At 44.9% G+C, this 14,818-nt stretch overlaps 1 protein-coding gene across 1 annotated transcript; it reads right to left on the bottom strand.

Moving 5' to 3' along the window:
- Positions 1 to 213: 213 nt before the first annotated feature.
- LOC123101441 (uncharacterized) lies at positions 214 to 14,090 on the bottom strand. Its single transcript, XM_044522894.1, has 3 exons — positions 14,004 to 14,090; positions 3,261 to 3,327; positions 214 to 758 (listed from the first exon to the last, which is right to left on the bottom strand). Exons 1-3 carry the CDS (start codon positions 14,088 to 14,090, stop codon positions 214 to 216), a joined length of 699 nt encoding a protein of 232 aa, XP_044378829.1.
- Between the last annotated feature and the right edge of the window lie 728 nt (positions 14,091 to 14,818).

The following is a 14,818-nucleotide window of genomic DNA, read 5'->3' as shown; positions in this document are numbered from 1 at the left end:
CACGTTGACGCTTCAACCACCGCCACCGGTTCTACACGACACTGCTAGCTACTACTCCCTCCGTCCGGAAAAAGTTGTCCACAACTTAATGTACTGCTAATTTTGCAAAAACGCCATCGTAGCTTAAAATCTGTTACAAATAGGTCGCCTTTTCCTTCATTCTTCCTCTGTCGTCGCCCGCATGCGTCGCCAGGGCAAGTCACCGCCGGGGGCCTACGCCGGCGCTGCCCAGGACCTGCGCCGCCCAATTTCTTGCTCCGTCGCCGCCCAGGACATGCTCCTCCGACGCCCAGGTCCTGTGCCGCCCAATTGATTGCTCCGCCGCCGCCAAGTACGTGGTCCTCCGCCACCCAGGACCTGCACCACCCAATTGCTTGCTCCGCCGCTACGCAGGACGTGCTCCTCCGCCACCCAGGACCTGGGCCGCCGCCGCCAGGCCTGCGCGGCCGATATCCCCTCCGCCACCCAGGATCTGTGCCGCCGCCGGCCAGGACCTGTGCGCGCCTGGGTCTCGAGCGCCTCAACCGCGAGTTCCGGCCGCGCCTGGACCTCGAGCTCCCTCAAGCTCGCCCTGGACCTCAAGCTCGAGCTCTTTCCCCTGCTGTTCTGCAAGTTGCTACTGGTCCCTTGCTCGTGTAGCCGCCCGGAGGTCACCTGCTGGTGTGCTGTCGCCGGAGGTCCCCTGCTCGTGCTGCTGTCGGTGAGAAGAAGTACAAGGCTCCTTGCTTTTTCATCTCCAGTGCCGGACCTTTCTTGCTCTGTAATTTGAAACACAATTGATCATGTCCTCTGAAGAAATGTTACAAAAAAAGAAGTTCAGTTAACTGTTACTATTGCTATCTGAATTCCAACCAGATCAATTTGCTGTCAATTGCTCTGTAATACTCAACCACGTTATGCAAATGAAGATCAACCAGGTTTAACTTCAGTAAATAATGGTTTATTTTCAGTAAATAGTGCAAGCACAAACCAGGTTTATGCAAATGAAGGTCAACCAGGTTTATCTTCAGTAAATAATGGTTTATTTTCAGTAAATAGTGCAAGCACCAACCAGGTTTATGCAAATGAAGATCAACTCAACCAGGTTTATGCAAATGAAGATCAAACTGCAGTAGATTATTTGCTTCATTGTTGTACAACTGTAGTTTAAATGAAATAGATTATTTGCAAAGTTAAAAAAATAACAGATCAGGAATTTGTCTTGCAACTAGTCAAAGATTCTTCTAACAACAAATAAACATATCTAAATTTGCTAAAAAAATCAATCAATTTTCAGTGCACAATCAATCAATTTATTTTGGAAACAAGCAATATGATTCCACCAGATTCCTCAAGACTAACTAGGGTATGTCTTGGTGATTAGTTAAATAAGAAGATCATATTGGCCTTTGCACTATCCATTATCTCCATTAGTGATTCTACTGAAAATATCCAATACCACAGTTTATCTCACCATTGATGAGGCAATGTTACTCCTCTAGAGAAGAAAATGATTGATAAAGACATGCTTCTATATATTCAGATTATATGTAGAAGGTCTATAGTACTTACATGAACCAATGATTGATAAAGAAAATGCTAGCACATGTCCACACAAATTCAGTATCCACATGTCCTCAAATTCATTGTTAACACAAATTCATTATTCAGTGCTACCACATGTCCACACGACGGCATCAGGATGATTGATAAAGAAATGCATAACACTACATTAATACCACATCCTGCATGTTTCAGTTTTGACAGTGATTTTTTTTAATTTTCCTTTACTTGCACTGAATCTAAATAACACTAAAGTTTTCTTTATCAATCATAACAGTAAAGTTTATCTTGCTCAAATCTAGTCTGAATTTACAAAACACTACACTATATAACTTGCAATTTTTAGTACACCATTGTGAGCAAACGTACAAATATACTCACAAGCTCAAGATAGCTCCCAAGCTCAAGCTCAAGATAGGCTAAAGAAGCTCCAGCGGAGTACACTGCATTCAGTGATCTTGCTAAAGAAGCTCTCAAGCCCAAGCTCAAGATAGGCTCAATTTGACAGCTACTGTACTCAAAAGAAGCATTTCGGATTATCACAGCAAATGAATCATTTTATGCAGTCTGAAGCATTTTGGATTATCACTAGAAACTGAATCTAGCAGTCTGAAGCATTTTGGATTATCACAGCAAAAAAAACTTAATCATGTTTGATGCACATTGATGCAGCACCCCAAAGTCCCAAACATAAGCAGCAGCAGATCGGTATGCATTGTTTGATTAAGTAGCAGCAATAAAAAAAGGGGGCAGCCCGGTGCATGTAGCTTCCGCTTGCGCAGGTTCCGGGGAAGGGTCCGACCATAGCAGCAATAGCTCAACAAATTAAACAAAAAGAAAGTTTCATATCGGTATGCATTGGAAGGAGAATGCTAGAACACGCAGATGTATCAGCTAGAGCACAATATGTGTGAAAATACAAGCTTCTGAAATTTGTTACAGAAATTTTCCTACTAAAAAGATAACTGAATTTTGTGTACTGGAAGTTTACAGTGAAGTTTCAGTAACTACAGTAACTGAATTTACAGTAAGATTTCTCACTCCATTACGCTGCTATTAACTGTATTATTCTACTGTTAACAATCAGAATTAACACTATATTATTCAGTCAAGTTGATGTTCAGAACCTGTCATTTTCTTCCAAAACCTGTCAATTTCTGTCTGGTTTTGATCTGTCAAGTTGATGTCAAACTTGACACATAAATAAAATTTGACATCAATGAAATTTAGACAGTGAATACAGTTTGAACAGTACTCCACTGTCATATTTTCAGTGACTAAAATTCAGTTCTGACAAATTGAAGCCTACTCTATTCTACTCCTAAATTCTGAGCTTGAGTCAAGCAGGGAATACTAAATGGTGGACGAGGCAACAATTACACTTGAGTAAGAAACACTTTGATCATCATAAATACTCCAAATATTGTTATACATTTTTTAATGGTAATTTCACCCATAGTAACATTTCCAGGTGTATGAACAGCTATTTCAGTCAAGCATATTGTATGTTCATCTTAAGCATATGTTCAGGCAAATTTACAGTTATACAGTCAAGCATACTGTATGTTCATCTCAAGCTAATAGTAGTTGAACATTGGAGATCAAAGCATACTGTATGCCCAATGCTGTTTCAATGTGTGGTTGCTCTCTCAAATTCCATGGTTAACAGTAGTTTTAAAATCACCAAGGACGCATCTGTACTCGTCTAGCAAGCTCACCTGAGATCAACGGAAGCAGCATCCGTACTCGTACTCCATTCCTCTGCACCAAGTCCTCCTCCATTCGCTGCACAATCCAAGGCGAAAAGAACAAAACCAGCTCAGCTGCTTGCTTCACCAAACAATGTTCGAGCTAGCCTTCTTCCTGGTGCACACGGTTCGAGCTGGCCCTACTGAATACAGCAATGCAGAGAGCATCAAGAAAAATGAACTTCAGTCCATGAAAGTGTTGGGTTTCGTAGTAATTTCAAAAAAATTCCTACGCACACGCAAGATCATGTGATGCATAGCAACGAGAGGGGAGAGTGCTGTCTACGTACCCACGCAGACCGACTGCGGAAGCGTTGACACAACATAGAGGAAGTAGTCGTACGTCTTCACGATCCAACCGATCAAGCACCGAAACTACGGCACCTCCGAGTTCGAGCACACGTTCAGCTCGATGATGATCCCCAGACTCCGATCCAGCAAAGTGTCGGGGAAGAGTTCCGTCAGCACGGCGGTGTGGTGATGATCTTGATGCACTACAGCAGCAGGGCTTCGCCTAAACTCCGCTGCAGTATTATCGAGGAATATGGTGGCTGGGGGAACCGCACACGGCTAAGGAATAGATCACGTGGATCAACTTGTGTGTTCTAGGGTGCCTCTGCCTCAGTATATAAAGGACTAGAGGGGGGAGGCTGGCCGGCCAAGGTGTGGCGCGCCAGGAGAGTCCTACTCCCTCTGGGAGTAGGATTCCCCCCCCCAATCCTAGTTGGAATAGGATTCGCGGAGGGGGAAAAGAGAGAGAGGGGGTCGGCCACCTCTCCTAGTCCTAATAGGACTAGGGGAAGGGGAGGCGCGCAGCCCATGTAGGGCTGCCTCTTCTCTTTTCCACTAAGGCCCATCATGGCCCATTTAGCTCCCGGGGGGTTCCGGTAACCTTCCCGGTACTCCGGTAAAATCCCGATTTCACCCGGAACACTTCCGATATCCAAACATAGGCTTCCAATATATCAATCTTTACGTCTCGACCATTTCGAGACTCCTCGTCATGTCCGTGATCACATCCGAGACTCCGAACAACCTTCGGTACATCAAAATGCATAAACTCATAATATAACTGTCATCGTAACCTTAAGCGTGCGGACCCTACGGGTTCGAGAACAATGTAGACATGACCGAGACACATCTCCGGTCAATAACCAATAGCGGGACCTAGATGCCCATATTGGCTCCTACATATTCAACGAAGATCTAGACCGCATAACAACATACGTTGTTCCCTTTGTCATCGGTATGTTACTTGCCCGAGATTCGATCGTCGGTATCCAATACCTAGTTCAATCTCGTTACCGGCAAGTCTCTTTACTCGTTCCATAATACATCATCCCGCAACTAACTCATTAGTTGCAATGCTTGCAAGGCTTATGTGATGTGCATTACCGAGAGGGCCCAGAGATACCTCTCTGACATTCGGAGTGACAAAACCTAATCTTGAAATACGCCAACCCAACATGTACCTTCGGAGACACCTGTAGTACTCCTTTATAATCACCCAATTACGTTGTGAGTTTGGTAGTACCCAAAGTGTTCCTCCGGTAAACGGGAGTTGCATAATCTCATAGTTATAGGAACATGTATAAGTCATGAAGAAAGCAATAGCAACATACTAAACGATCGGGTGCTAAGCTAATGGTATGGGTCATGTCAATCAGATCATTCTCTTAATGATGTGATCTCGTTAATCAAATAACAACTCATTGTTCATGGTTAGGAAACATAACCATCTTTGATTAACGAGCTAGTCAAGTAGAGGCATACTAGTGACACTTTGTTTGTCTATGCATTCACACATGTATTATGTTTCCGGTTAATACAATTCTAGCATGAATAATAAACCTTTATCATGATTATAAGGAAATAAATAATAACTTTATTATTGCCTCTAGGGCATATTTCCTTCAGTCTCCCAGTTGCACTAGAGTCAATAATCTAGATTACACCGTAATGATTCTAACACCCATGGAGCCTTGGTGCTGATCATGTTTTGCTCGTGGAAGAGGCTTAGTCAACGGGTCTGCAACATTTAGATCCGTATGTATCTTGCAAATCTCTATGTCTCCCACCTGGACTAGATCCCAGATGGAATTGAAGCGTCTCTTGATGTTCTTGGTTCTCTTGTGAAATCTGGATTCCTTTGCCAAGCCAATTGCACCAGTATTGTCACAAAAGATTTTCATTGGACCCGACGCACTAGGTATGACACCTAGATCGGATATGAACTCCTTCATCCAGACTCCTTCGTTCGCTGCTTCCAAAGCAGCTATGTACTCCGCTTCACATGTAGATCCTGCTACGACGCTTTGTTTAGAACTGCACCAACTGACAGCTCCACCGTTTAATGTAAACACGTATCCGGTTTGCGATTTAGAATCGTCCGGATCAGTGTCAAAGCTTGCATCAACGTAACCTTTTACGATGAGCTCTTTGTCACCTCCATATACGAGAAACATATCCTTAGTCCTTTTCAGGTATTTCAGGATGTTCTTGACCGCTGTCCAGTGATGCACTCCTAGATTACTTTGGTACTCCCTGCTAGACTTATAGCAAGGCACACATCGGGTCTGGTACACAGCATTGCATACATGATAGATCCTATGGCTGATGCATAGGGAACATCTTTCATATTCTCTCTATCTTCTACAGTGGTCGGGCATTGAGTCTTACTCAACTTCACACCTTGTAACACAGGCAAGAATCCTTTCTTTGCTTGATCCATTTTGAACTTCTTCAAAATCTTGTCAAGGTATGTGCTTTGTGAAAGTCCAATTAAGCGTCTTGATCTATCTCTATAGATCGTTATGCCTAATATGTAAGCAGCTTCACCGAGGTCTTTCATTGAAAAACTCTTATTCAAGTATCCCTTTATGCTATCCAGAAATTATATATCATTTCCAATTAGTAATATGTCATCCACGTATAATATCAGAAATGCTACAGAGCTCCCACTCACTTTCTTGTAAATACAGGCTTCTCCGAAAGTCTGTATAAAACCAAATGCTTTGATCACACTATCAAAGCGTTTATTCCAACTCCGAGAGGCTTGCACCAGTCCATAAATGGATCGCTGGAGCTTGCACACTTTGTTAGCTCCTTTTGGATCGACAAAACCTTCTGGTTGCATCATATACAACTCTTCTTCCAGAAATCCATCCAGGAATGCAGTTTTGACATCCATTTGCCAAATTTCATAATCATAAAATGCGGCAATTGCTAACATGATTCGGACGGACTTAAGCATTGCTACGGGTGAGAAGGTCTCATCGTAGTCAATCCCTTGAACTTGCCGAAAACCTTTCGCGACAAGTCGAGCTTTGTAGACAGTAATATTACCGTCAGCGTCAGTCTTCTTCTTGAAGATTCATTTATTCTCAATTGCTTGCCGATCATTGGGCAAGTCAACCAAAGTCCATACTTTGTTCTCATACATGGATCCCATCTCAGATTTCATGGCTTCAAGCCACTTTGCGGAATCTGGGCTCACCATCGCTTCTTCATAGTTCGTAGGTTCATCATGATCTAGTAGCATGACTTCCAGAACAGGATTACCATACCACTCTGGCGCGGATCTCACTCTGGTTGATCTACGAGGTTCAGTAGTATCTTGATCTGAAGTTTCATGATCATTATCATTAGCTTCCTCACCTACTAGTGCAGGTGTCACTGGAACAGTTTTCTGTGATGTACTACTTTCCAGTAAGGGAACAGGTACAGTTACCTCGTCAAGTTCTACTTTCCTTCCACTCACTTCTTTCGAGAGAAACTCCTTCTCTAGAAAGTTCCCGAATTTAGCAACAAAAGTCTTGCCTTCGGATCTATGATAGAAGGTGTATCCAATAGTTTCCTTTGGATATCCTATGAAGACACATTTCTCCGATTTGGGTTCGAGCTTATCAGGTTGAAGCTTTTTCACATAAGCATCGCAGCCCCAAACTTTCAGAAACGACAACTTTGGTTTCTTGCCAAACCACAGTTCATAAGGCGTCGTCTCAACGGATTTTGATGGTGCCCTATTTAACGTGAATGCGGCCGTCTCTAGAGCATATCCCCAAAACGATAGCGGTAAATTAGTAAGAGACATCATAGATCGTACCATATCCAGTAAAGTACGATTACGATGTTCGGACACACCATTACGCTGAGGTGTTCCGAGTGGCGTGAGTTGTGAAACTATTCCACAATTTTTCAAATGTACACCAAACTCGTAACTCAAATATTCTCCTCCATGATCAGATCGTAGAAAACTTTATTTTCTTGTTACGATGATTTTCAACTTCACTCTGAAATTGCTTGAACTTTTCAAATGTTTCAGACTTATGTTTCGTTAAGTAGATATACCCATATCTGCTTAAATCATCTGTGAAGGTGAGAAAATAATGATATCCGCCACGAGCCTCAATATTCATCGGACCACATACATCTGTATGTATGATCTCCAACAAATCTGTTGCTCTCTCCATAGTTCCGGAGAATGGTGTTTTAGTCATCTTGCCCATGAGGCACGGTTCGCAAGTACCAAGTGATTCATAATCAAGTGGTTCCAAAAGTCCATCAGAATGGAGTTTCTTCATGCGCTTTACACCGATATGACCTAAACGGCAGTGCCACAAATAAGTTGCACTTTCATTATCAACTCTGCATCTTTTGGCTTCAACATTATGAATATGTGTGTTACTACTATCGAGATTCAACAAGAATAGACCACTCTTCGAGGGTGCATGACCATAAAAGATATTACTCATATAAATAGAACAACCATTATTCTCTGATTTAAATGAATAACCGTCTCGCATCAAACAAGATCCAGATATAATGTTCATGCTTAACGCTGGCACCAAATAACAATTATTTAGGTCTAATACTAATCCCGAAGGTAGATGTAGAGGTAGCGTGCCGACTGCGATCACATCGACTTTGGAACCGTTTCCCACGCGCATCGTCACCTCGTCCTTAACCAATCTTCGCTTAATCCGTAGTCCCTGTTTCGAGTTGCAAATATTAGCAACAGAACCAGTATCAAATACCCAGGTGCTACTGCGAGCATTAGTAAGGTACATATCAATAACATGTATATCACATATACCTTTGTTCACCTTGCCATCCTTCTTATCCGCCAAATACTTGGGGCAGTTCCGCTTCCAGTGACCAGTCTGCTTGCAATAGAAGCACTCAGTTTCAGGCTTAGGTCCAGGTTTGGGTTTCTTCTCTTGAGTAGCAACTTGCTTGCCGTTCTTTTTGAAGTTCCCCTTCTTCTTCCCTTTGCCCTTTTTCTTGAAACTAGTGGTCTTGTTGACCATCAACACTTGATGCTCCTTCTTGATTTCTACCTCCGCAGCTTTCAGCATCGCGAAGAGCTCGGGAATAGTTTTGTTCATCCCTTGCATATTATAGTTCATCACGAAGCTCTTGTAGCTTGGTGGCAGTGATTGAAGAATTCTGTCAATGACGCAATCATCTGGAAGATTAACTCCCAATTGAATCAAGTGATTATTATACCCAGACATTTTGAGTATATGTTCACTGACAGAACTGTTCTCTTCCATCTTGCAGCTATAGAACTTATTGGAGACTTCATATCTCTCAATCCTGGCATTTGCTTGAAATATTAACTTCAACTCCTGGAACATCTCATATGCTCCATGACGTTCAAAACATCGTTGAAATTCCGATTCTAAGCCGTAAAGCATGGCACACTGAACTATCGAGTAGTCATCAGCTTTGCTCTGCCAGACGTTCATAACATCCGGCGTTGCTCCTGCAGCAGGCCTGGCACCCAGCGGTGCTTCCAGGACGTAATTCTTCTGTGCAGCAATGAGGATAATCCTCAAGTTACGGACCCAGTCTGTGTAATTGCTACCATCATCTTTCAACTTTGCTTTCTCAAGGAATGCATTAAAATTCAACGGAACAACAGCACGAGCCATCTATCTACAATCAAACATAAACAAGCAAGATACTAATCAGGTACTTAGTTTCATGATAAATTTAAGTTCAGTTAATCAAATTAATTTAAAGAACTCCCACTTAGATAGACATCCCTCTAATCCTCTAAGTGATTACGTGATCCAAATCAACTAAACCATAACCGATCATCACGTGAGATGGAGTAGTTTTCAATGGTGAACATCGTTATGTTGATCATATCTACTATATGATTCACGCTCGACCTTTCGGTCTCCGTGTTCCGAGGCCATATCTGTATATGCTTGGCTCGTCAAGTATAACATGAGTATTCCGCGTGTGCAACTGTTTTGCACCCGTTGTATTTGAACGTAGAACCTATCACACCCGATCATCACGTGGTGTCTCAGCATGAAGAACTTTCGCAACGGTGCTGTTGGGTTTCGTAGTAATTTCAAAAAAAATTCCTACGCACACGCAAGATCATGTGATGCACAGCAACGAGAGGGGAGAGTGATGTCTACGTACCCACGCAGACCGACTGCGGAAGTGTTGACACAACATAGAGGAAGTAGTCATACGTCTTCACGATCAAACCGACCAAGCACCGAAATTACGGCACCTCCGAGTTCGAGCACACGTTTAGCTCGATGACGATCCCCGGACTCCGATCCAGCAAAGTGTCGGGGAAGAGTTCCGTCAGCACGATGGCGTGGTGACGATCTTGATGTACTACAGCAGCAGGGCTTCACCTAAACTCCGCTACAGTATTATCGAGGACTATGGTGGCTGGGGGCACCGCACACGGCTAAGGAATAGATCACGTGGATCAACTTGTGGGTTCCTGGGGTGCCTCTGCCTCAGTATATAAAGGACTAGAGGGGGAGGCTGGCCGGCCAAGCTTGGCGCGCCAGGAGAGTCCTACTCCCTCCGGGATTGGATTCCCCCCAATCCTAGTTGGAATAGGATTCGCGGAGGGGGAAAAGAGAGAGAGGGGGCCGGCCACCTCTCCTAGTCCTAATAGGACTAGGGGAAGGGGGAGGCATGCAGCCCATGTAGGGCTGCCTCTTCTCTTTTCCACTAAAGCCCATCATGGCCCATTTAGCTCCCGGGGGGTTCCGGTAACCTTCCCTGTAATCCGGCAAAATCCCGATTTCACCCGGAACACTTCCGATATCCAAACATAGGCTTCCAATATATCAATCTTTACGTCTCGACCATTTCGAGACTCCTCGTCATGTCCGTGATCACATCCGGGACTCCGAACAACCTTCGGTACATCAAAATGCATAAACTCATAATATAACTGTCATCGTAACCTTAAGCGTGCGGACCCTATGGGTTCGAGAACAATGTAGACATGACCGAGACATGTCTCCGGTCAATAACCAATAGCGGGACCTGGATGCCCATATTGGCTCATACATATTCTACTAAGATTTTTATCGGTTAGACCGCATAACAACATCCGTTGTTCCCTTTGTCATCGGTATGTTACTTGCCCGAGATTCGATCGTCGGTATCCCATACCTAGTTCAATCTCGTTGCCGGAAAGTCTCTTTACTCGTTCCGTAATACATCATCTCGCAACTAACTCATTAGTTGCAATGCCTGCAAGGCTTATGTGATGTGCATTACCGAGAGGGCCCAGAGATACCTCTCCGACAATCGGAGTGACAAAACCTAATCTCGAAATACGCCAACCCAACATGTACCTTTGGAGACACCTGTAGTACTCCTTTATAATCACCCAGTTACGTTGTGATGTTTGGTAGTACCCAAAGTGTTCCTCCGGTAAACGGGAGTTGCATAATCTCATAGTTACAGGAACATGTATAAGTCATGAAGAAAGCAATAGCAACATATTAAACGATCGGGTGCTAAGCTAATGGAATGGGTCATGTCAATCAGATCATTCTCTTAATGATGTGATCCCGTTAATCAAATAACAACTCATTGTTCATGGTTAGGAAACATAACCATCTTTGATTAACGAGCTAGTCAAGTAGAGGCATACTAGTGACACTTTGTTTGTCTATGTATTCACACATGTATTATGTTTCTGGTTAATACAATTCTAGCATGAATAATAAACCTTTTATCATGATTATAAGGAAATAAATAATAACTTTATTATTGCCTCTAGGGCATATTTCCTTCAGGTGCATACTCAGGGAGAACACTTCTTGATAATTTAGCGAGAGATCATCTTATAATGCTACCGTCAATCAAAGCAAGATAAGATGCATAAAAGGATAAACATCACATGCAATCAATATAAGTGATATGATATGACCATCATCATCTTGTGCTTGTGATCTCCATCTCCGAAGCACCGTCGTGATCACCATCGTCACCGGCGTGACACCTTGATCTCCATCGTAGCATCGTTGTCGTCTCGCCATGCTTATGCTTCTACGACTATCACTACCGCTTAGTAATAAAGTAAAGCATTACATCGCGATTGCATTGCATACAATAAAGCGACAACCATATGGCTCCTGCCAGTTGCCGATATCTCAGTTACAAAACATGATCATCTCATACAATAAAATTCAGCATCATGTCTTGACCATATCACATCACAACATGCCCTGCAAAAACAAGTTAGACGTCCTCTACTTTGTTGTTGCAAGTTTTACGTGGCTGCTACGGGCTTTAAGCAAGAACCAATCTCACCTACGCATCAAAACCACAACGATAGTTTGTCAAATAGACTCCGTTTTAACCTTCGCAAGGACCGGGCGTAGCCATACTTGGTACAACTAAAGTTGGAGAGACAGTCGCCCGCAAAGCCACCTATGTGCAAAGCACGTCGGGGGAACCGGTCTCGCGTAAGCGTACGCGTAATGTTGGTCCGGGTCGTCTCGTCCAACAATGTCGCCGAACCAAAGTATGACATGCTGGTAGGCAGTATGACTTATATCGCCCACAACTCACTTGTGTTCTACTCGTGCATATAACATCAACATAAATAACCTAGGCTCTGATGCCACTGTTGGGTTTCGTAGTAATTTCAATAAATTTCCTACGCACACGCAAGATCATGTGATGCATAGCAACGAGAGGGGAGAGTGCTGTCTACGTACCCACGCAGACCGACTGCGGAAGCGTTGACACAACATAGAGGAAGTAGTCGTACGTCTTCACGATCCAACCGATCAAGCACCGAAACTACGGCACCTCCGAGTTCGAGCACACGTTCAGCTCGATGACGATCCCCGGACTCCGATCCAGCAAACTGTCGGGAAAAAGTTCCGTCAGCATGACGGCGTGGTGACGATCTTGATGCACTACAGCAGCAGGGCTTCGCCTAAACTCCGCTACAGTATTATCGAGGAATATGGTGGCTGGGGGCACCGCACACGGCTAAGGAATAGATCACGTGGATCAACTTGTGTGTTCTAGGGTGCCTCTGCCTCAGTATATAAAGGACTAGAGGGGGGAGGCTGGCCGGCCAAGGTGTGGCGCGCCAGGAGAGTCCTACTCCCTCTGGGAGTAGGATCCCCCCCCCCCAATCCTAGTTGGAATAGGATTCTCGGAGGGGGAAAAGAGAGAGAGGGGGCCGGCCACCTCTCCTAGTCCTAATAGGACTAGGGGAAGGGGGAGGCGCGCAGACCATGTAGGGCTGCCTCTTCTCTTTTCCACTAAGGCCCATCATGGCCCATTTAGCTCCCGGGGGGTTCCGGTAACCTTCCCGGTACTCCGGTAAAATCCCGATTTCACCCGGAACACTTCTGATATCCAAACATAGGCTTCCAATATATCAATTTTTACGTCTCGACCATTTCGAGACTCCTCGTCATGTCCGTGATCACATCCGGGACTCCGAACAACCTTCTGTACATCAAAATGCATAAACTCATAATATAACTGTCATCGTAACCTTAAGCGTGCGGACCCTACGGGTTCGAGAATAATGTAGACATGACCGAGACACATCTCCGGTCAATAACCAATAGCGGGACCTGGATGCCCATATTGGCTCCTATATATTCAACGAAGATCTTTATCGGTCAGACCGCATAACAACATACGTTGTTCCCTTTGTCATCGGTATGTTACTTGCCCGAGATTCGATCGTCGGTATCCAATACCTAGTTCAATCTCGTTACCGGCAAGCCTCTTTACTCGTTCCGTAATACATCATCCCGCAACTAACTCATTAGTTGCAATGCTTGGAAGGCTTATGTGATGTGCATTACCGAGAGGGCCCAGAGATACCTCTCCGACATTCGGAGTGACAAAACCTAATCTCGAAATACGCCAACCCAACATGTACCTTCGGAGACACCTATAGTACTCCTTTATAATCACCCAGTTACGTTGTGACGTTTGGTAGTACCCAAAGTGTTCCTCCGGTAAACGGGAGTTGCATAATCTCATAGTTATAGGAACATGTATAAGTCATGAAGAAAGCAATAGTAACATACTAAACGATCGGGTGCTAAGCTAATGGAATGGATCATGTCAATCAGATCATTTTCTTAATGATGTGATCTCATTAATCAAATAACAACTCATTGTTCATGGTTAGGAAACATAACCATCTTTGATTAACGAGCTAGTCAAGTAGAGGCATACTAGTGACACTTTGTTTGTCTATGCATTCACACATGTATTATGTTTCCGGTTAATACAATTCTAGCATGAATAATAAACATTTATCACGATTATAAGGAAATAAATAATAACTTTATTATTGCCTCTAGGGCATATTTCCTTCAGAAAGTGCAGAGTTTAAGCTCTATTCAGCAAATGAAAGCAGCAATACAAGGGTCTGGGCCGGCTAAAGTAAACATTCGACCTCTCTTGCTCGATGCTCTCGACGGGGGTGGGCAGGAGCGCGAGCCTCCATAGCGCTGTGGCGTCGCGCACCTCTGGCATCTTGACCAGCCGGCCCGCGGTGGAGGCGAGAGAGATGACGGCGTTGGCGTCGACGACGGGTGGACGGGGGCCAAGCCGGTCGAGTTGGTGCAGCTGGACACGATCCGGCTCACCGCCTGCGCGGACGACTCCTTGGCCACCGTCTCCCGGCGCGCCATCACGGCCGCACCCCATGCCACGGGTGCCGGGGCGGCGGCGCCGGGGGGAGGCGGGGGCGGAAGGCAGCGTAGCCGACCGCCGAGCCAAGGGCCCGCCACGCTTCTTCCATCAACGCTAGGAGGGACGGGGTGGGCGCGAGCAGGAGATGCGGCGGGAGGAAGAAGAAACGATTTTTGGGGAGAAAGAGGAGAGATTCGGGAGGCAGGCAAGGGAGGCAGGGATTCTGCGCGAGGCAGAAGGGAGCGGCGGAAGAGGCAGCTGCGGCGGTGGTGGCGGACACACGGGAGAGCAGGAGAGCAGCGCGGCGCGGGGCAGCTCCGGCGTCCATGCGCCTGTGTCGGAGCGGCGGAGTGTCGACCGGAGAAGACGAGGAATGCGGGTTATGTCGGAAGTCTGGGGAGGAGTTTTTTGCAAAAACGTTACGGAAACAATTTTTCCCGAACGGAGGGAGTAGCTATTATTACTGGCGCTGCATGCCCAGTCCGATCGCTTGCGATCGATCTGAATCCACGCGATCAAAGAACCACTCCAAGACTCAGACAGGACCTGTGAATCGTTATATGATCAAA

This window comes from Triticum aestivum, chromosome 5A (assembly GCF_018294505.1).
Source record: "Triticum aestivum cultivar Chinese Spring chromosome 5A, IWGSC CS RefSeq v2.1, whole genome shotgun sequence".
Classification (NCBI taxonomy): Eukaryota; Viridiplantae; Streptophyta; class Magnoliopsida; order Poales; family Poaceae; genus Triticum; species Triticum aestivum.
The sequence above is the reverse complement of the archived record's forward strand: the minus strand, read 5'-3'. Positions and strand labels throughout refer to the sequence as shown.